General features: G+C 36.0%; 1 protein-coding gene across 4 annotated transcripts in view; it reads left to right on the top strand.

The window, feature by feature from the left end:
* Positions 1–23,499, top strand: part of NEK7 (NIMA related kinase 7) — a 182,569-nt gene extending 159,070 nt beyond the window's left edge. For 3 of the 4 annotated variants that reach the window (XM_077775155.1, XM_077775152.1, XM_077775153.1), the window contains exons 8-10: positions 906–1,000; positions 5,140–5,253; positions 23,143–23,499. In XM_077775155.1, coding sequence (XP_077631281.1) covers positions 906–1,000; positions 5,140–5,253; positions 23,143–23,253 — 320 coding nt within the window. In that variant the 3' untranslated portion in view covers positions 23,254–23,499. The remainder of the gene's footprint in view (positions 1–905; positions 1,001–5,139; positions 5,254–23,142) is intronic. The other variant, XM_077775156.1, reaches the window with a different exon arrangement.
* The last annotated feature ends 704 nt before the right edge of the window (positions 23,500–24,203 follow it).

The raw sequence follows: 24,203 nt of genomic DNA, 5'->3' as shown, positions 1-24,203 counted from the left end.
TGAAGCAGCCATCTACCTCTGAAATTGAAGAGAGTTACTTTGAAAGTCCCTTAAATGTTTTTACCCTTCGAGAAATAACTGATATGCCTTTGCTTCTTTTTAAATGTTTAATAAATATTAATTTATTACATTATCATTTGTTATGTGAGCATTTTCTAAAATGGCCATAAAAATGGGAAACATGTATAAGCACATCAAAAGAAACAAAAATAAAATTATCTAGGGTTTCTTGTCTTTAAAAAAGTCTCAGTAGTAATAACTCAGACATTTTTCTAGGGATGTCCATGACCATTCACATATGTTATTGTATAACCCTTTGATGCACAAACGTCTGTTCTATTCTTTCTAAAGTGGTAGTAGATAGGATACTGAAAGTTAATGGTTATATCATTCATAATTTTAAGCACTACAGCTGTGTTATAAGGGATGTTTCTATTAAAGTTAATGGGCATGATTTATTTATATATACTCTACTAAATTGTTATATATTAATGTTTATATTAAGTAAATGATTATACCATCGTGCTTGATTATTTGAGATATGCAAGCCATATTTTTTTTAACTAAAGAAATGAAGCCAATGTGAATTACTTAAGTAGATTTTCTTGTTAGAATTCCTTGGTTTTCCTTTAGTTATGCTCCCAAGATTCTCCTTGGACTGATCAAAAGGAAATAAAGTTCAACTCACCACACCCTTTTTAATACAGGATAGATGTTCTGTGCCGTGTAAGGGTCAGGGAGTAGAGGAAGTTAAAAAGTTTTAATTATTCGCAAAATAATTTCCTGATTCTAATGAATTATTTTGGTGATATTTATTAATCTAGAATTTTGTGTAGAAAATTTCTTTCCACAGCTGCATCTTCATTTTTATACACCTCTGGTTTTGTTTGGTTTGTCTTTTGCAGTGGGTACACCTTATTACATGTCTCCAGAGAGAATCCATGAAAATGGATACAACTTCAAATCTGACATCTGGTCTCTTGGCTGTCTACTGTATGAGGTAGGTAATGTTGATAAGTTCCACATATTGATGTATTTTAGTTAACCATATTTCCTCTATCCTTATAGTATACACTTATTTTATTTCTGAATGATATTTAAGAATTCGCTTTTTAGTTATGAAAGGTTAATTCATTGACTGAGTAACTGTTTTTGTGATGGCATTTATACATTCTTGCACACTTATTTCCTCTAAATATTTTTAAATTGTTTCCTTCTGGTGAGAATTTTATTTTAAAAACGTTTTTAATGTTAATATGATGTTTTTCTGCATATCTTATTTATAAAAATGTACGTTTGAACATCTGTAAAATAACCTGCTTACCCATGCATAGCAGGGGAGGTATAATGAAATGATTTTAAAACATGAAAGTATGGTTAAATATCTTTTTCAGTACTCTTTCACTCTTACAGAGACTGATTCAGCTTTAAGGATAGTAGGTAAATAGATAATTTTTCTAGGTTGTCACTTAATTTTGTTTCCATGAGTAAACAGTTGTATTGGTAAAGCTTAGTGAGATAATCTCTCTCCTGTTCTGTTGATAATTTATCAAAGGAAAATGGAAATCATCTAATAGATCCTCTAGCAAATACTGCAATTCAGTGATTTGTATGGGTAGAAGAAAAGCATATTATGAGCATGTTTTACATCCACATTATAGAGTAATGGTATGAAAAAGTACTCAAGACTAGTCACTTCTGTAAATTTGTTTTAATCGAATGGTATCATTTTCCAAGTGACACAGGTTTTAAGTCAGAGCTGTTAATTAAAGGTTAGTCTACATCTAAGTCACTATTTTAATAAAATAAAATGAAGGAAAATAATACAGGGAATCATTTTCATGTTTTAATGCATGCAAAAGAAATCTAATGTGGATAGATAGAAACCCCTGTATTTCTTACTCTATATTTTGTGTTCCTGTCCTCCTGATTGAAATGAAATATATGATGAGATCATCTGTTTTAATTGTCCAACCATTACTTGGAAGTACAGCAACAGAAGGTTTCTTTTTTTTAATGTGTATCATGATCTTTATTATATTATAGTTACACTTTCAAATTTCCTTAACTTAAAAAACCTGAGATTATTTTTTTCTTCCTACCAAAGTGACTAATGACCGCTCTAAAGAATGGCTTTTTAAATACTCTTAGAGAACATTCCTAGGATAATTATTATTATGAAAAATTATTAATCAGTGATATGACAAAATATGTTTTTATGTATGCACTAGAGATTAAAAGAGATTATGCTCAATAATTTGATACAATGCTGAAAAGAATTGATTTTGATTATATTAAGTTGCAGTGTTTAAATGTCACTTTGTACATTTTTAAATATTTCATGTTTGTTTAGGTAACATTAGATTGCTTTATGTCATAGTCTTATATTATCAAAGCGACATTTTCCTTTTAAACGTCTAAAGGTAAACGACAAATTGGTTTGCACTAGCAAGATGAAATTTAGCAATGAAAAAGAAAAAGTTCAGTTAAGGTAATAAATGTTTTTAGAGAAGTTTGTCTAATTCTTTTAGGGCCACTAGACTCTTACATCAGAAATGAAATAATTCTTCACATTTTGGATTTGCCTTTGAGAGGCAGTGTCTCATTTTTATGTGTATTTAAAATGACCACCAAAATAGAATTTATTTCTTTGGACACTCCTACATCCATGAGTTTTGGATGATTTTGAGTTCAAGCACTTATCATGATAATGTTAGTTCTCATCTCAGTAAATTTTCTCAGTTCCTCTGTGCAACTCATGCAGAAGGGACTAAAATTTTTCTAAAGATTTAATTTACCTTTAGGTTCTGTCTTCTTCCAGTTAGTTATGTTTCCATATAATGTTAATAGAAATACCAAGCAATTAATCTTTCAAAAATTGGCCACAACCTCTCTGAGACATTTTATATTATATCCCACTAAGAATTTACTCCTAACAATGAAGGAGCAGGAAGCTTTTTTGAAAATGTATTTTAAACTCAGAAAATTAGACTTTCAAATATTCCTGAAACCTCAAAAAAAAAAAAAAAAACCCTAGCAGTACAGTTTTAATTGATATGCAACAAAGTAGACTTTACTAATTAAAATCAAGATGCTGTGCTTTTGCTACATGGACCTTTACATGGAAAAGTAGGTTTTACACATTTCCTTTTATTGTTCAGTGCAGCAATTGCATCCTTCTAGGGTTGTAGGTTGGTGGCTTACAGTTCAAAAAAAAAGAGAGCTGCCACCAGCCCCGAAGACAGACAGTGGGCTTTCGTCCCTCCAACACCCCCAGAATACTAATCAGGAAAGTCAGACCCTGGAGGTCAGGGAGCAAGTCAATCATTCTAGCGATCGTCTCAGTGTGGAGGATCAAATTAGCCTGAAAAATTCAGCTGCTGGGAGGAGAGGGCGAGCAGCTGTCAGGGGCAGCATCGAGATGCACTAATGAACCAGATGAATAGTGCAAAAGCTTGAAAATAAAAACAGGACAGTTGACATTTTTCATCTGTCAAAGCAGGAGATGCATGAAAATATACTATTCCTGTTTTAACTCCTTAGGGGACATTCAGGTTTTTTTTTCTTTTTTTTAACACTCTGCAGTATTGAGACAAAAGTACTGTAATGAACTCCTAGCATATGATAATGAATATATGTACATTTACGTAGGGTTTTTTGCAAATGTGGAAAGACTATATAGTTTATATATGGTGTATTTTTAAGGTGGTATTTATAATTCTCTATCATAAAGTGTCCTTGCATTTTAAAACAAAACAAGAAACGTGATCATTCTTGATGGCTCCTCTTCGAGAAATTTCCTCACAGATGGAAGGTTTTATATGTTTAGGGCCACTCATATTGCTTTTACATTTTTCTCCTCATGTGGAACAACCATTCCTGAGGTGGTTTCATATGGGTTTATGTGGGTTTTATATAAAATGTAGGCTAGGTGAAACTGTGGCAAGCTACTTTGCAGGTTTGATTTCCAGTGCCGTCCCCTCCTCGCTTAAGGCTGTGAAGGAGTTAAAGCTCTGTCTGGAGCACCAGAAGACAGATGAGAGCCATTTTCAGCTTGTCCTGTCCCCACTGACGCTCACTGAGTAGCACAGCATGGACTAGCGTGTTTCACACACACTCTGCCTGTCTGGGGAATGTACACATTGTCCTTCCAAAATCAAACTTATTAGCACATGTAGAAAAGGGTGACTGACTTTGGGGCAGCCTCACACTCCGTGTTGTATTCTTGCTGCTGCGGTTCAAAGATTTAGAAGGTTTTGAACAGGATGCGAACATTTTAAATTGAATTTTTTAGTTTGTAACCCTGCTTACCACAGTACTTGCTTGCACTTTAAATGTCAAGTTAGAACCTTGTCTGAAAATAAATTTAAATTCAATAATGTCTTCTTTAGAGTTGATCATTCTTTGAGTCTTTTTTTTTTTTTTCTACATAGAAATCTCATTTGGATGCCTTGAAGTAGCCGCTATGACTCAGAGAGCTTTTGAACATATTTAGTGTTTTTGAGACATTCTCGAAAGAAAAGAAGTTCTAGTTCATTGTTAACTACTTGAGAATCAGTTATAACATTCAGATTGGAAGGCATTGTTTTTCTTCTCAGAATAACCCTTCCTTACAGAAACTGTCATGCAGGATGAAATGCTGTACACTCTACTCCCGAAACCATTGCTTAGATTATAATGCATTTTCAATTTCAGTTTCATTTTGTGATATTTTGACCATTGCATGGTTGATATATACCATTGATGTCTGTTTAGTCATGAGATGGATTAGTTGTTTTTTATAGCATCATATTTACAAAGAGTTTTAAGTTCCTTTTTGTTATTTTTCTTAATATTGGTTTAGGTGATAGTATGTATGTGTGTGTGTGTGTGTGTGTGTGTGTGTGTGTGTGTACATACACTAACCATTTCTCCCTTATGGAATTTTAAATGGTGACAGATATAACCAAAAATTGTAATAAGATTTTTAAAACTTACCAGATAATTCTCAGAAAGAAATATTCATAAAAATCAGATTGACCAAATAACTGTATTTAAAGTATTTGTAGTTATTTTCCACCCCCCATGTCATAGACTTGATGAAATCGCCTTTAAAAGTTACCATGTAACTATATCAGTTTCATTGGGAGCATTTTGCAGATGGCTGCGTTACAGAGTCCTTTCTATGGTGACAAAATGAATTTGTACTCGCTGTGTAAGAAGATAGAACAGTGTGACTACCCACCTCTTCCTTCAGATCACTATTCAGAGGATGTAAGTCCTTTTTCAGTCCATGTGTTTATCTGTTGTTCATTTTGCTAACGTTTGCATTTTATTAAGGAATTTTTTTTTTAATCCAGAAACACAAATGACAAGTATGGTGGCAGAACTTGTACTTTTCATTCTGTTTTCCTTCTCTTGGAGACTGTTTAAAGGGTTGACTCTGCAGTTCCTAAAGTGGAGTGGAACACAGCCCAGCATGTGGTGTGAAATCGGTCAGTTCTTAGGTGTGACAAGAAGAGTAGCTGACTTGGCGGCATACTGAACACGGCAAAGGGCAGAATCTGGGCTCAGACCTCGGCTCTCGCTGACCAACATGGCTGGTGCCGTCTTAATAAGGCAACTGCTCAACTCACTCTCACAGTCTCAGACCAACAGTTACAACTTTGCATTTGGGCAGAATGTCCCTCTCATCCATGTTTTCCACAGTTTGAAACATACATCTTTTAGCTTTACGTGTCTCCACCTTGTTCCTTCGGAGTTAACCCTCCCTCCTTTGACCATATCTCACCTGTCACTGTTGCAGTCAAGTCCCTGTGGGAAATGTTTGGAGGTTGTCATTAGTGGACATGTTAAAGTGTATATTGGGCGGGATTGAAAATTTTAGAAAACTTTACTGTATTAAAATCTGAGTCTGAATCCTTGTCTTGCTTTGGTAGTTCATCGAAGTAAGTTGTTTTGGCTCTACCCAACATACAGATTTTTATTGAGCAAAACCTCTCCCATTTTGGCAGAATGTAAGCAGAAGATAGGCAGAACAGCACTATCTTGGGTTAACTAAATGTATTCACATAAGTCTTTTTGGAAAGCTTACTGGGGAACGTACCCAGAGAAAACACTGTCTTGAGTTAGGACATCTCACCCTCTCATGAGCAACAGATTTTTTGCCCAAGGGAAATGGCAAGGAGCAAAGAAAAAATATAAAACAATTATAACATTCACTTATTAGGCAGTCTTGTCACTCTGTCTTGAAATGAATAGGAATCGGTTTTAGTTTTATACGAGGAAGATTGAGTCAATGTAACTTGAATAATCTCTCTAAAGAATTTTTAGCATATGGAAAGCATTTGAGGTCCTAGAATACTTTAAGTACCTTTTTTCCCTTTGGTTTTTATAGTAATAATCCCTCATGCCTGTTGTTGTTGTTGTTGTTGTTTGTTTCATAGCCTTTGTATTCAAGTAATTAAAATAAACTCTGATAAGGCAGGGATGATAATTTAGAAGTATTACCCTTATTTGATGTTAACGCTATTATGTTAGCCATTTTTAATTACTATTTTGGGTATGGAATATAAATACGGCATTTCACAAAACCAACTTCAGAACGATAGGCCTGGAAATACAGTAGGGTGTGAACAATAATGCAAAATGATGGCAAGAATGTCAGGGGCCGCTCTTTGTTGTGTCATTCATGCTGTCTTCTTTTTTCCATGAAGCGCATGAATATTTCACATATCTGCATCCTCATCCCCTATTCTTCTTGACTAATTTTCAGACTGTCTGAATTTGCATTTCACATGGTAGCTGATTAGGAGATGCCGAGTGCAGCAGTGAAGCCTCAGCAGGCGGTTACCATGGTGACCTTCAGCAGGATTTTAATGATGATACCACTAGTGGTTCGTTGAAGTCGGCCTGCCTGCAGGGCTACTTCACCGCAGCTAAGTGTGAAGTTGGATATGCGGATTCTCAGCCAAGGGGCAAATATCAAAGTCTGGCCCAGATAGAAGGTCTTAGAGTTGGGAAAGGAAAATAGATTCCACTTTTTACCTCACCCCATATAGTCGCCAGTCTCAAAAAGAGATATAAAGCACAACATGCTATATGGGGTACTTTCCAAAGAAGACAGTGCAGTTTCTCATATTGGTAAAATCTCTCTGGATGCTGTGGTGAAATAGAAGGCTATTAAACTGGGTAAACATGGAAATGAATTCTTACTAAAGAAATGAGATAAGAAAAATAGAGACTAATAATGTTACTCTAATCTGTTCAGTTATATAGAAGAGTTCTCAGAACAAGAGCTTTGAAATGCAGATGTGCTAATAAATATTTTCTCCCCTTAAGTAGGAACTCTGTAAAATAATTATTCAGAATTTATGGTAGCAAAAAACCTGAACAGATTTGATGCTGTTACGCTTTAATGGTATCTCAAATATTTCCTTAGATAGTAGGCTTTTTAGAGCCTTTAAAAGTTCAAATTGCCATTTAGTTTTTTTTAACATGAAACAATGAAAAGTGAAGTATAAAGTTTTTAAATGACGAACTTTTAATTAAAGGACCAGTTCGCTAAGTGTCCATTTTGTAGCTAAATCCATAGCAGTCCCTGTAACTGTTTGAAAAATAAAAAAATTTCAGCAAATTAATTTCCCACTAAATATCTATTTGGAAGCTTATCAACTTGATTTTAGCTACTGCTACATTGTTAAGGCTCCTGCCCAAAGAGGTTTCGAAGGGAGCATTTCATAAAAATAGTAGCCATGCCCGCCAACCAGCCTTGGTCAACAGGAATAAGGAACTCTGTAAGGTTTGTTTCTAGGTATAGTCATTCCAGTTAGGAGAATTCAGAATTTAAAGGTTTGGTGTGTTTTTTATTTCTTATATTCAAGCATTACAAACCAAAAAGGAGAAATAGTATCCTTCGGAAGAATAAGCCTGTATGTCAAATCTTTCCTTTTGAATGATCCTGTTATCATTCTGTACAAGTGATTAGGGCTATAGATTGAAATATGTCCGCTGTGCATGACTCATATTGGGATATGTATATTTTATAGCTTCGTAAAGTATTTTTGTTTATGGCAAACAATAGCTTTTGGTGTTCAGTGTTCTTTCTTTTTCCAGTAACGATCTCATTCGTGTATCCCTGGGAACTACTGTATTTAAAGCCATAAAAGTCTTGAGTTGAAAAGATAGATATTTTTCCTTAGATATCTCTTAGGTTTAAACGTGGCATTGTTGCTGTTATGCAGTTAACATCCGTGAAGTTAACATTTATTGAACATTTACTATGTACAAGGAATTATGACTCAAAAGGACCCCTATAATCTGATCCTGGCTTATCTATACAGACTTACTGATCACAGGATACTCTCTTCTTTCCCTACCTCTCACAGTGCAGGTTCTCCTCAGAGTTCCATGAGTTTCCATGATTTTATGGGTTCCATTTCGTCTTTCTGAAATCCCCCTTTCCATGTTCTTTACCAGGTGAACTTCTCTTTTTGAAGCAAAGCTTGGGCATCCTCTCCCGCACTGTTTTCTTACTTCCTTTTCTTCTCTCCCCATACCCTCCTCCCTTGGTAATACACTGCGTGGCAGTCATTTCTTTAAACCCAGCCCCTACCTCCCACCTCCAGACAGTCTAGTTCCTGCTCCCAAGTAGCAGTAACTGCTTTTTGTCTGTGTATCTCTGGGGCCTGGCATATTAAGAAGGTTCAGCGATTGATTGATGGAATGAGGACGTGAAAGAGTGAGATTAAAGGCATAAATGAAAAAAATAAATGCACCCATTATTTGACAATTAGATGAATGAAAAAACTTCTTCAAAGAACTTTCTTTCCATCCAGTAAAGGCAGACAATTACTCAAAAGACAGGCCAGAGGCTATGATGATTTTATTTTATTGATTTTACCCACCCTATGATTTTTCATTCTTATCAACAAGCAGCATCATTTTGGAATGCCCAGTGTCCATTTATTGGAAAATAAGACAAATGGATTTTTTTCCATCAGTTTCAGTATTTAATTTAAGAGCCACAGGAGTGGTCATCAAAAGTATGCATTTTCACTGTTGTTCACTGAGTTATCTCATGACTCTTAAGTTGCAAAACAACAGTGAATAGTTAATATTGACAGTTATTTACAAAGTATAAAGTGTGACTCTGTGCTGAATTCTTTTTAGCCAATATATTTTTTGAAAATCCGAGCATTAATATGCAGAATGGAAATTCTGTCTCTTTCAACACTTTTTATTTATTGTAAAAAATTCTTAACTAAATAGAGAAGACAGGACAAAGACTAAACAGAATTGTACCTTGGGGGTTGTTTTTGGGAAACTTGTCACCATTTTAGGTTTGAACAGATAAGCTTGGAAGGAAGTTCTGGGAAGTTGAGTCAAGCAGACTAAAGTGAAACATGGAAATAAATAGGGAGAATAAAGGTGACCTTGGTTTGAGAAAGTAGACATTTTTTTAAAAATATTTTTTATTTATTTCTAGGAGAGAGAGAGAGAGACAGCGTGAGCAGGGGAGGGTCAGAGAGAGAGGGAGACACAGACTCTGAAACAGGCTCCAGGCTCTGCGCTGGCAGTCAGCACAGAGCCCGACGCGGGGCTCGAACCCACGAACCGCGAGATCATGACCTAAGCGAAAGTCGGACGCTTAACCGACTAAGCCACCCGGGCGCCCCGAGAAAGTAGAAATTAAAGTCAGGATTTGAAAAAACAATACTTTGTGCAGAANCGTGAGCAGGGGAGGGTCAGAGAGAGAGGGAGACACAGACTCTGAAACAGGCTCCAGGCTCTGCGCTGGCAGTCAGCACAGAGCCCGACGCGGGGCTCGAACCCACAAACCGTGAGATCATGACCCAAGCGAAAGTCGGACGCTTAACCGACTAAGCCACCCAGGCGCCCCGAGAAAGTAGAAATTAAACTCAGGATTTGAAAAAACAATACTTTGTGCAGAAACAAATTTAAACACCTATATAGAACATGGGTGAAAGGGTAGAAACTTCCTGAATGAAGTCAGCTACATTGTAGTAGCTCTTGTGCATCTGTGCTGACTTGCCAGAGCAGGTATTTACCAGCTTCCAAGTCAGTTTAAGGTCATTGTAAACAAAATCTTCTGTCGGATACAGTATCTGTCAGTATCTGTGGTTATCTTCTAATTATATTTTTGAAAACTTGCTAACTCAGTAGGGCTTCTTTTTATACATGGAGAAGCCAAAATATAATTTTGGAAGTAGAATTATTGAGCTCATAATCAATTTCCAGATTATTTAATGCTTCTCTTGTACATTAAATGTGTTCATTTTGCCACTTTTGTGTCTCCTGCTCACAGATAGAAAGGTGTCTATTCTTATTAAAAATCAATGAATGGGACTACTTCTCAAGTATGCAGTTATCTTCTAAAATACCAAGCCAAAAGGTCACATCCAATCAGAACTAATGGAGAATGAATGAACTCTCATAAACTTTTACCTCATAAATAACAAACTTTCATTTTTACTTTAGCCTCCATTCCAATGTCCCTCCTTTTCTTCCTTCCTTCTTCCCTCCCTCCCTCCCTTCCTTCCTTCCNTAATTGTTCTACCTTTCTGCCTTCCAGGAATAGTTTACCCAACTTTACTTAAATGCATTAAGAATTTCCAGCACCATTTTAGTTATTCTTGAGACAGGTCTTGATTTTTCCAGGGTATTTAAAATATAAAGATTAAAAAGTACAGTGCTTTTTCTATATTTGATTATGTATAAATTAAAAAATATTTAGTTGAACCAAACGGATTTCAGATATTTATAGGTTCATGTCGAGTGTAAATATATTTACATGGCTTTAAATAAAATTGGAATACTGATTTTTTATCTACTTAGAAATCACCATTTTTTTAAGCCATGTAAGAACTTGCCTGTTAAAGAAATAAAGGCAGTGGACATTCTTCCCATTTCACATATGAGCAAATAGAGAGCCAGGTAGTGTCAGAGCCACTACTAGACTAGACACTATCGTGCCTCCAACTCATGGCATCCCACTGCGTGTGCTACAGTATCACACAGCCTGAAGTAAACTCTCAGGTGTTGTGTGAGCGAGCGTTTCATGATTTCCTTCTACCATTAGACTTAACATTCTTTCGTCTTTCTTTTCTCTGTTTTTACCTAACATGTTTATATGGAATCTCCTTCCCTCTGCCTTTTGATAAACAGAGGCAGGGCAGGGGGGGAGGGGGCATGTAATAATGAAAGAATGAGCAAGCTATTTGCAGAAGGATAGTGTTATTTTTACATATTAGAGTATGTAGAAACTACACACGTTTCCACTAAGATATCAGATACATTGATCCATACTCTACCAATCAAATAGTGTTACAGTTTGTCACAATTTTACTAATAAGGTAAAATTTATTTTCCAAAGAGTTACTCTTAAAGAAGAATGAGTGCTGAAAATTATAACTGATTTTTTTCACCTAACGTTTATAAATAACTTGTTTATATTATATTTAAACTCAGAATATGCTTAAAGAAGCCTATTTTGAAATCTACGTCCATAACAAAAACATGACCTTTGTTTTAGTCATAAAAGAGCTGCTACTTTGTGTGTATAAGGGGGAGTCTCAGGTACAGATTATTATTTTTGCATACTTTGAAGTTAAACTAAATTTATAAAACTTTTTTATTCATTGGAGGAGTCTACATAGTTTACAGTTGCCAGATTCATGACTTTTAATAGAACTGTATATATTTCCTGGAGTTGTTAGTCAAAATGAACCATGTTATTTAAATTTGTGCTGGAGGAAACTTTCTAATACACTATCCCAAGAATATTTAAATGAGAGACATTAAAATAAATGGCACAATTAATGTTTGGAGCTAAATCTGTTTTTACAAATATTTCTGTACTCCTTATAACCACATAATCCAATGCTAAATGAGTTGAGACTATTTATAAAAATAAATATATAACTGTGCCATTATTTATTAAGATTAACTTAACATTGGGTATTATCTCAAACACTGTTAATATTGTTTGATTTTCCTTCTTAAAAAATGGGTTTAGTAAGTTAACTCTTCTCACCATTTATAATATCAATTGACCACTTTACGTAGAGTTGCCATATAAGATTAGATCTTTAAGCTTTGAATGTTCCATTTTTGTTTAAAAATATATTTAAGTAGGCCCTTTGTTCACTTATGCTTCTGAAGTGACACAGGGTACTTGTTCCTTGAAGACATGAATCCAAAACGGTGCCCTATATTTCACGTCTCCTGTGGGATCCTATAAAACCATGTAACTTTCTGTAAGACTTTAACAGTTTTCAAAAGACACACTGAATGATCTTCAGTTGTGAAATATAGACATTACATTACCTTATATCTGTGTAAGATTGCTTTCTTTTCCCTTCTCCCTCCACCCCCAAGTCAATCACAAGTGACGCTTTGGTGTACAAGTTGGGTACGCCTAATCATTTTGTATAAATATCTAAAGCTCCGAAATATAGTGTACTTTAATGTATTAGACCCACTTTGGGGTGCTAAAATATGTCCTTGGGTAGATGGAAATTGGGTATATCTGGGAGGCTGATATAACATAATTGGTCTCAGAGGGATTAAGATGGGGGTGAAAAAGAAACAGTACCAATAGCACCAGTCTTTATTATTCTATTGAGAATTGTGTTAGTGACCTAAAGCTATAATGCACAAAGAGCCCTATTGTTATTACCTGTACGTGACTGAACTTGATACATAATTGGGTTATCGCCCTGACAACAATGACTGTTAACACTCTCTTCTTTTAAATATTTCTGGTACTAACCCATATGCTTTGATATTTCTTTGGAAATACATAAATCAATATATTTTGGTATTTTCCCCACTTTACTAAAACAAATATTCATTAATTTCCATATGACTGTGATTTCATAATCCTTTAGAAATGTCATAGAGAATTGATTTTATTTTTACTCTCTATGCTTTTTCTTATTTAAATGTTTCTGTATTGCTTTTTAAATTTCCTTTACACATCTGAATAAAACAGTTTTCCTTCCGATTTTATAAATGTTTTTTGTGTGATCAGACCTCTCTTTTGCCTTATTTTTAAATTGTCATATAAAATAGTTTTTTTAAGTGCAGTTTTTTACAAACATGTTAGTAATACAAACTAATCAAAAATTTTGACATACCCTAAACCACAAAAAGTTTCTTTACTTCTATTTATTTTTATCAAAGTTGTAATATCTGCTGATTTTGGCATTATTTCTACAATATAAAGGAATAAGTGAAAAGCTAACTCCCTCAGTTGAAACACAAAAATTCTTTTGAACAAGTTGTCTAATGATGTTATCAGAAATTGAAGCCTGAAATACAGGAATATATAGAAAATCCTTAAAGTTACTGTATGAACGTATGTGTTTTTGAACATGGTTAATGGTACTGTACTTAGAATTTTTGCAAAATACTAGGCAAATGTTAAAGATTTTTAACTTCTTTTCTTCCAGAAGTTGATAGGAACTTTTTAAAAAAATATAAAGTCTACCATTGAGGTAAATCTCTAAGATAATTGTTGCATTTTGATTATTTAATGTTTGCCTTTCTGAGAGAAAACTTAGAGAAAGTTTTTATAATTCATCAGTCACTGTGTAAGTTTATAATCTGACATAAAGAAGTCATTGCATGTTAAATTCAAGTACAATTTTTTTTATTTGGAGGGAGTTATTGTCACTTTAATACATGAATAGGATTAGAAATAACATTAAGGGGCACCTAAGTGGCTCAGTTGAGCATCCAACTCTTGATTTTGGCTCAGGTCATGATCCCAGGGTCGTAGGATTGAGCCCCACATATGGCTCCACTCTTAGCATGGAGCCTGCTTAAGATTCTCTCTCTAACTTTGCCCCTCTCCCCCACTCAATGCTCCCTCTCTCTCTCTAAAAATTAAAAAAAAACACATTAAAATTGTCACTCTAATCATGATACTAACCCTAACATTTTTTGTCATCATTTAAATGTATTTCTAATGGATAAAGTAGGCCTGTATCTCATTGCAAGTTTTTAGAGTCCTAGAAAAAATTTAGGGGTCTGCTTTTTGACTAGAGTTGGCCTATGAAATATGAGGACTTATCTATTTTAGAAACTAGATGAGCCAGTTTTACAGCTAGCATCTTTTAGAGAATCAAATAGTCTAAAACCATCCTTGTCTATCTGGCAGGTCTCCCACCTTTGTGCAAAGGTAGTCATGAAGGAGCCTGCACATTAAGATTTTTCTCAAGCAGTATATAGAACACAGTGCTCTGAAGCTAGACTACTTCAGTTCAAATCCAGGCTGTGCTCCTTACTGCCTTTGTGGCCTTGGGAATGTTGCTCCTCTGTAAAACGTCATAGGAGCGCCCACCCCATAGAGTTGTTATGAAGACTGACTTTTTAAGCAATGTAAAAATGTAAAATGTACAGGATAGTGCCTGATTCATGAGAGGAACTCAATATATATATGATTTTAGGAAATGGGTTTCTCTCCATTCTGGTACTGGAAAATACCATATAGTTGAAGCCCAGAGCTACCTCATAGAGCACATAGAGATCTTTTGATCTGCAATGTTTAGGGGAACTATATTCCAGTTTTTCACTGGAAACCTAGAAAAACTAACTACTAGTTGTATGGGGCATCTATTTCTAAATAACATGGCCTCTAGATGTGTTGACTGGCTGCAGAAAGTGAAACAATAATGAGTAACCAAATGAACCTGATTTGGGTAGTTACTTGAACAACTTAAAATTAGAAACTATCTGGCAAAGGTAAGAGTTTGTCCTCTTCCTCTACTGAATGACTTTTAACCTCTTTTCTACCGGCTCTTAATGTTACTCCTTCCCTGGTTTCTAATATGTAGGTGACAATTTTATCCTCCTAGCCATTATAGCAGAGGCACAAATAACTCTACCATGTAAAAGTGATACTACACTCTTAGATACATTAAAAGAAGACAGGATGAGGGTGCCTGGGTGGCTTAGTCGGTTAAGCGTCCGACTTTCGCTTAGGTCATAATCTCGCGGTTCGTGGGTTCGAGCCCCACGTTGGGCTCTGTGCTGACTGCCAGCTCAGAGCCTGAAGCCTGTTTCAGAGTCTGTGACTCCCTCTCTCTCTCTGACCCTCCCCTGCTCACGCTGTCTCTCTCTCTCTCCTAGAAATAAATAAAAACATTAAAAAAAAAAAAAGAAGACAGGATGAGATGTGTCCTTATTTATATAACTTGAATTGGTATCTGGTATGACAAGACATTTCATAGATCCATATAAATTTGTATTTTTAAACCAAATAATTAAAGGTATAAAATTTAGTCCCTGGCTATTTGTAACATGCAAGTAAGTTTTACATTGTGATTTTTTTTTTAACATTGCCCAAAGACTGTTGTAACTAATTTTTCCTCCACTGCATTAACAATTCTGTTTAGATGTACCTTTAGAACAACCGGTAGTTATGGTAGTTATCTCACATATATTAAGGAAAACTGCATCCAGTTAAGATTCCAGACCTATATAAATCTCCCATTTTGTGTTCAGTCTGTCTTTTTTTTTTTTCAAAAAGGAATTATGATAACTGATAATAAAAGACTTAACTTACCAAGTTCTTAAAATAGAAGTGGAAGTACCATTTCAGAAGCAAGGATAGAAAGGAATGTAAACACACCTCACCTAATGGCCAACAAGAGTTGCTGTGGTTGAGCTGCCCATCTGGTTATTGCTGCCCTTCTGTCAGGGCTCAAAGGGAAACAGTAAATTGTTTCTGTTTTTAAGGAGACAATGCACCGGTTACCCAGAGAAGCTAATGTTCTTTTCCACTAAATTATAATAGAAATATCTTCTGTAAGGATCTATGAAGAATGAACCAGGCAGTGTCTTTAGTAACAATTACACAGAAAATACCTATGTGATGTTTGATAAAGGCCGAAAGCAAGCATTAAAGCATGGTTTTGGAAAGGTGATTTGGCGTTGGGATAAACCAGTATGTTCCCACGATGCAGCCTCCTGGTGGCCTAATTTGATTAAGGAATTGAGCTAAGGTTATCCAAAGTTATAAAGGTGATTTTTAACCCTTTCAAGGCCTTCCCTAAATTTTCATTTTCTCAACAAGAGTTTGATAGGGGCTATGTAGCACACCTTTCAGGACTCTGAACATTCAAATTTTTCAATATTCAATACACCATTAATATTCTTTGCAAAGAACCTAGAGTGGTGGATTCTAGTCTGCTGATTTGCTTAAGGGAAAACAAAAAACAAGTCAGCTTTGACCCCGTCGATTAAAGCTGAGGCATCTCACCACTGTGTTCATGGAAGTCACACCAACCCTTGAGAATCTGAATAAATCACCTGAGATTCTACCTTCTCTACTCTATGGCAGCCACCATAGAACTGGTATTTCCTATCAATACCTAGTAACTCATCTCTCTTTTTTTTTTAAATNGAGCCCGACGCGGGGCTCGAACTCACAGACCGTGAGATCATGACCCAAGCCGAAGTCAGATGCTTCACCGACTGAGCCACCCTGGCGCCCCATAACTCATCTCTCTTGATTGGAATTCAGATAATATCTCAAACCAAGTGATATCCCTCTATAGTGCTAATGATTCAAAATTTAACCAGTTAGTGTTACTAAGAAATCATTAAGCATGCACAGCTGTATTAGGCATCATGAAGAATTCAGACCAAAAGGCCAGCTTAGATAAAAGTCAGCAAGCCCTCAACAAAGGTGACAAAGGCCTGCATTAAAAAATCACATGACTTGGATTTCAGTTCAGGTTTCACCATTAATTTTTTAATTGGTTCTTAATTTTCTCCCGCTGTAAATTGAGTTTGTTATGAGAAATTTCAATACTTTAAAAGGATATGGAAGATTCTGTAAGATAGCAAATCCTATATAAAAACAGGATTTTTTTTGAATCCAGAAAGATACCTGCCCTTAAGTAAAACTAAATTAACACATGAGTATTGAAGAGAACCACACACTGCAATATTATGTTCAGTATAGGTTAAACTCTTTTATCTAGTTATCTCCTTTATTTTCATAATCCTGATATGGGTAGAGTCATAAAACTTGTTTCATATATCTAATTCAGTTATCTGGATGTAGATACAGAATTAAGCCCTGAATTCAGAAATTCACAGTTCTACCCAAATCTTAATATGTCAGTACCCCAGATGTAATACCTTCAAAATTTAGTGCCCCTGTGGCCCCCTTGAAATCACTCTTCCTTCTCTGTTACCTCCTTCTGTTATTCCTTTCACACACTCTGGTGAGAACTTCCGTTGAACGATATTTCTTGCCTGAAATCTTAGAGAAACTTAATTGAACATTCTGCTGGCATTGCTCTCTTTTTGTTCTTTGACTATTCCAAGAAAATACGAACCGAAGCATAGCTTTAATGATCTCTCCCTCCTGGCTTAAGTACTGACTTCCTGTTGCCTATATCAATAGATTCTAAATTCCTTAAGCCTTTCCTTTATTTAGCCTCAGTTTATCATTTCATCCCTGTTGCTTGCTTTCCAGTCATTCAGAAGTGTTTGCCATTGCTTTCATATACCTTACACTTTCTTTAGCTCAGCACCTTTGTTTATTCTGTTACCTCTGCTTAGAATCTTCCCTGCCCTTTATCAAATATATCAAAATTACATTCGCACTTCACACCTTAGCTCAGTTGCTACGACCACAAAGCCTTTCCATTTTTCCTCACTCAGAAGTTCCCCATTCATTCTTTCATTTACATGTCAGCACTTACCGTTCATCTAATATCCATCCTCCAGGTCTTTTCAGTTTAATAAGAGAACACAGATACTAAACGAAGTACATAAAGGGTTGTAAAGGCTTTAACACTAGCATGTGAACACCTGAAACTAATATAATAATGTCAATTATACCTCAAAAAAAAGTATGTGAAGGTATGATGGAGGACAAAGAAAATACTAAGTTCTGCATGCCAATAAGGGTGTTTAGGGAAGGCTCTAGAGAATGAGTAGGTGGCAGGCAAGTGAGTAGGGGATTCAGAGGGAGGCTTTATAATAAGCAGCAAAGCAACATACAAAAGATTCAGGGCGTAAAACAGTTTCATGAACACAGAACTGTGAGTGCTTTGTTATGGTTAGAGTGTAGTGTGGGGGTGGAGGCAGGAGGGGTTTGGGCTAAATATGAGGCTAGAAAGGTAAGCAAGAGCCAAATGTTAGAAGCCTATAATATACCATGCTAATGGTTAGACTTTCTAAAGGGCAGTGGGGAGCCATTGAAATGCTTAATGTTGAAGTGTGGTCAGCTTGGTGTTTGGGCAGTGCTAGGGAGATTGGAAAAAACTGGAGGTAAAGCTGTCCGCTGGAAGATTATTGCTTGAGTGCAAGCAGTGGAGTCTGCGGCAAGAAGAAATGCAGTCAGGAAACAGTAGGACTTTGTTGATGATTGTTAAGTAAGGGGGAGGAAGTGTGATGAAGTGTCTTGTATGAATTTCAGATTTCTGGCTTGAGAAACTGGAGGCCTTGCCAAGATAGAACTGGCGTGGGGAGAAAATAAAATCTCAGTTCTGAACAGGTTTAATATGAGGTATTTGTAGATAGATGTGCTCGGAAGCCGGCTGGAAATCTGTTAACTGAGCCTGTAAAGAGGTCTGGTCTGAGGATAGGTATGCTTGTGTGCTCCTCAGCATGTTGTGCTGGTGGTTATTGAAGCCATGGGGGTAAATGAGGTTGTGTAGGACAAGAAGGTAGAGGAAGAAGGGAAAAGAGATAAGGAAAGAACTGGCCTTTGGGGGCATTGCCAGAGGAAGATAAACCTACAGAGGAAGACAAAGTCAGAGAAGGGAGAGGAGAACCAGCATGGTGCATGGCGCCAGAGGGGACACAGCAGCCATCAGGGCTGCGATCAACGGCGGCAGCGAGGAGAAAGGTAGGTCACATGAGGCAGGCAGAAAAGAGTTTGTTACATACAGCAAACTGTTCACCTTTGCCAGAGCGATTTCAGTGAAGTACTGTTAGGGGGTGGAGGAGATGAAAAAGTGATTGTATTTGGCTTAAATGAGTAGATTAAGGAAGCTGATATAGTAAGATAGTGGGTTTTTTCCCCCACCCCCAAGAAATTTAGCTGTAGAGCAAATACATTAGATGGAGCAGTGGTTAGGAAGAGAAACTTGACTAAACTTAGAGACTATGATGAAGGAATCAGCACACGAGGAGAGGTTAAAAATGCAGAAGAAGAATAACAGTCATTAAATATTCACTCATTAAATATTCATTCATAGCCAACTATATTCCAGATACTGGTGGATAATGGTGCAGATCCTAGAAGAGATCCCAGTGGTAGAATTGAGAGTAGTAGAAAAAAAGTTCTGAGGCTACAACAGAGATGCTATGAATCGGATGTAGATATGAGGCCAGAACAGAGATGCTGTGGGTCAGATGTCGCTGTGTTTGACAGGCTGAGATAAGATACTGAGGAAAACTGCAGCCTAACAGTGTTTGTTCTTTGTGAGGTAGGAGGCAAAGTCATGGGTGAGAAGGAGTTGAGGGCAGTGCCTACAGATTAGTGAAGATTGAGATTAGCCATTGGGGGAAATAGAGCTGATGAGTCAAACAGTTGGATTGCAGAACAGCTTGTGGAGTCTAGCTGTAGCTGGAACCATGAATCTGGTGACTCCAGACTGTATGGTGTCTGCGACTTCTTTCCAGCAGTCCTTCACGTCCCGGGAGAGAAGCAAAGAAAACCGTTGTCAGGCTTGGTATAGTGAAAAGACCAAAGAATTACTTATTAACGGTGCTGCCAAATAAGTCGTTAAAGGATTGTGCCATGAGGTCTAATCTGGAAATGAGTGATGTAAGTCCAGAAGCAGAAGATTGACTAGGAGGAAAGAGGAAAGATACTGGAAATGGTCTCAGTCAACTCAAAGCACGTTCATCCTGGGGTCACGCGTGGGAGATCCGGGAGGAGAGGAGCTTGTGCCCACACTTCTGTGTAATACGGGACATCATAATACGGCATAGGCTATGGCCCTGGGAGGCAGACTAAAGTGGAGTGAAAGTGAAGAGTAAGGCCAGGTAATCAGGAGGTGTGTGCATGTGTCTGCACGTTTAATGTTTATTCTTGAGAGAGACAGAGTGCGAGTGGGGGAAGGGCAGAGAAAGAGAGAGAGACAGAGGGAGACACAGAATCTGAAGCAGGCTCCAGGCTCTGAGCTGCCAGCACAGAGCCCGATGCAGGGCTCGTGACATCATGTCCTAAGCTGAAGTCAGACGCTTAACCGACTGTGCCATCGAGGCACGACAAAAAGTATGTTTTGAATAGAAGATCCAAATGGACATCACACCAACCAAAGCTGCCATTGTTGTACCTGGGATGAAGAACTTTCCACTGGATGTCCTCAGTGAATCCAGTTAAAACAACTCGTTAAATAGATGGAAAGAAAAAGAGGAAAATGATGATTGCTTCTTCTGGACAGTTATTTACAGTCTTGTGCCTCTAACTGTCTCATAAATATCTCTTGAGATCCCTATCTCTTTATAGTTTATAAGGGAATTATGTATATGTTTTCCTCAGTCATACATTTCTTTCTCATTCTTTCTTTCTGCACTAGACTGTAAGCTGTCCACAGGCAGTTACTGTGTATGTTTCATTTATTGCATTATCCTTACTACCTAATAAACTGTCTGGCACATAATAAATGCTCAATAAGATTTTATTGAGTGAATAAATGAATGAATGACTGAATGAATGAAAAAGGGAGAGGAAGAAAGGAAAGAAGACTCAGATTGTCAGAAGGAAAATGAGTCACTTTCTCATTTCCCACCCTGGACAATAAGCCTTTCTTTCTGGACTGGTTCTTCACCTGATTTACCGTCAGTGTCCTCCAATGCCAGCATTGTGTCTCTTGCAGAGCAGGCCCTCTAGGGACACTGGGGTGGCAGATGAGTGAGAATTGCTACTAAAGCATATTTTAATTTTATAGGATCTTCTTTTCATACTGTATTAATTTGTTTATGATATAATAAAGTTTAGGAAATAATTTAGCAATTGATTCATAACTATACTGAGGTATGCATATTTTCTATCTCTTTCATACTATGTGACTTGTTAGAAATTTCTCTGGAAGAGATAAATCTTTATGACAAATTGAACTACATTTCAGATAGAGATTGAACCACATAAGAAAAAGAAAAAGCAAACATTGTATTGCTTTGAGTCTGTCTACTGCAGAGTTTCTGATTCTCCCGTCAGTCCTTAATAAAGGCTATCCTTAAGGCGGGGCAAGGTGAGGGGGTGTTAAAAAGGAATTGCTCAGCTGCTAACCCCATTACGTCTCAATTTACCTTATTCTTTACCTCTGTCCTCCTTTATTACTCCTGGTTCTCATCTTTCCATTCTGGAGAGCCAGAGAGTCACTGTCCTCTTCAGCTAAACTTCCATCCATCTATCTTTAATCTTGGCCACCTTCTTCTCTGGGCAGGAGAACATGACCAGTTACTACAGTAGGTTGGAAATGTCACCCAGTTCTGAACTATTAGGCTGAAAATATAAGGCTTCTGGACCAGTTTGAAGGATGTGCCAGTTTAATCTGTCAAAAATTGCTATTACATCTACTTGCATCTTGGTTCAATAGAATGAATTTTTGTATCACAATTATCTTTCTTTTGGTCATCTTTTCTGCTATTTTTTTTTTGGTCATTTTGATCTCTAAACAAAATATCTGACAACTAGGTGACCTGTTAGAACACATTATGTTTTAAATAGAAGTATCCTTATAAATGCGATTCCTACTGTTTTCTATCTTGTATTTAATGGAATATATTTGTCTTTATTTTAATGGATGAAATGCCAACCTCATTCTGATTTAAATTTCTCTTAGATCACCATAATAAAATGCCTTGCGTATTGCTGTTCCTCTTGCAGATTTTTAATACTGCATTGCAAGGAATATAAATTTAAATCCTCAGACCCTCTTTCAGTGTGTGTAGCATTAACATTAACATTTACTACATGCTAATAACTGGCCAGAAAGAATTAATGCAGGTTTTCAAAATATCTAAGTTATTTCTCACGATGTGCTTAGAAAGCAAAAGAATATGGCTCTTCCTCTTGATTTGGCTTATCATCTATGAAAGACCTTATACAGTGTTATGAAGACACCTAGTCTCATAAATTGATGGCAATTGGAATTGAGAATGAAATCCCATATTCTTGTACTCAGCAGCTCTAGGACCAGATGGGAGGATATATTTTTTTTTAATTTATCAAATGTGCATATTTTCTGTGATGTAAATATGTAAACTTCAGCTCTCTCATCTATAAAGTAAAGATGCTAATCCTGCCTCATGTAGTTGAGGATTAAAATACCATTCATAATTTACTTTCTAATTTATTACTCCTAGTTTAGAAGAGTGTTTTTCTTAAAATGAAAGTAATAAAAACATTTTATATTTATATAAGCAGCGTATAATAAATGCATATGATAGCTGATCTACTCTGTGCCTCATAAAATTTAGATCTATAGATATATAGTATATAATTACAAAACTTTAAACTTACAGTTGAGACTAATGTAGCATGTTCTAGATCAAATAAACATGTATATGTCTTCGGTTAATTTGGAGTCTTAGACTTAAAACCCTTTTATCCTTCATGACTGCTATCTTCTAATTAAGCTTCTTTCAAAAATAGTAAAATCATTTTAAAGCCTCTGATTGTAGATGATACATTTTGCTTGACATTAATACTCACCAATGACTATACATACTTCTTGGAGTTTTCAACTAATTGTAAAATCATTGACAGCAGTCATACATATTTTTTTTAATTTTTTATTTTCACTCCAGTATAGTTAACACACAGTATTATATTAGTTTCAGGTGTGCAATATAGTGATACAACACTTCTCTACCTTACTCGGTGCTCATCCTAAGTGTAGTCTTTAATCACCATCACCCATTTCGCCTGTCCCCCCACCCGAGTCCCCATCGGTTTGTTCTGTGTAGTTAAGAGTCTATTTCTTGGTTTGTCTCTCTTTTTTTCTTTTTCCTTTGCTCATTTGGTTTGCTCTTTAAATTCCACATATGAATATTTAGTCAGAAAATGTACTTTCCTTGTAAATCTGTATCTAGTCAGAAAGTTTTTAATAACTAACGGAAATAGTTTTCTAAAGCATCTTTTATTTTCTTTCTCTGTAGCTACGACAGTTAGTGAATATGTGCATCAACCCAGATCCAGAGAAACGACCAGACATCACCTACGTATATAACGTAGCAAAGCAGATGCACTCGTGCACCGCAAGCAGCTAAATACATGAAGATCATGAAGAACATAACCAAAATAATTTAAAGTATTTTTGTGCAGATCATACCTCCCCGTTTTTGTCTGGGTGTTAAGATTAATATTTCAGAGCTAATGTGCTTTGAATCCTTAACCAGTTTTCTTTAAGCTTCATTTTGTACCCGTTTAAGTCCCCTTGCAAACCCCACATGACTTTGGAAAGTCGAATTGCATGTTAGGAGAATAAATGAAACTTAATGGGTTTTAATGGCTAAGGGTCTTTAGAATTATTTAGAGGTTTTTTTTTGTTTTTTTGGGTTTTTTTTTGCAGATTGTGTTCAGATAGACTCTCAGTGCCAAATATTGAAGGTGTGGCTTGGCACTCATCAAGATAGACTTGTAATCTGAAGAAAAGTATCTGAACACATGACTTGTTTGCTTTTTCGTCATTTATGGACATCTAAGATTAACACAATTGTGAACTTTTGTGATTATTTTATTTTTAAAAGTTTGAAGTATGTGTTTTAGTTCTTAGCATTGTAGTTTTCAAATGCCATTCTTAAGATAAATGTAGACAGAAACTGAAAAACACAATTCTTAGCTTATAATAACTTTCAAAATGCAACTATTAAATGTGAAAAAAATTGGGGGACAAAATGTGAGTCAGACACTGAAGAGTTCTTTGCTTTATTTCGTTTTGTTTTAATATCTTTGATATTCTCTTTGCATTCAAGTGGTATAAATGAATCCATTTAAAAAGTGGTTAAGGATTAGTTTGGCTGGTGTGATAGTAATTTTGAAAGTTGCACATTGCCCAAGGCTTTTTTTGTGTTTTTATTATTGTTTGTACATTTGAAAAATCTTCTTTGAATAATCTTGCAGTACTATATTTCAAGTTCTTTATAAATTTAAATCTCTCTTCATAATTGTACACTATAGGTGTAAGCATATGTTTTTATTCATAGATTTTATTGAAGTT

The sequence above is a fragment of the Crocuta crocuta genome, unplaced genomic scaffold (assembly GCF_008692635.1).
Source record: "Crocuta crocuta isolate KB4526 unplaced genomic scaffold, BGI_CrCroc_1.0 scaffold207, whole genome shotgun sequence".
Taxonomy (NCBI): Eukaryota; Metazoa; Chordata; class Mammalia; order Carnivora; family Hyaenidae; genus Crocuta; species Crocuta crocuta.
This window is presented reverse-complemented; position numbering and strand designations above follow the sequence as displayed.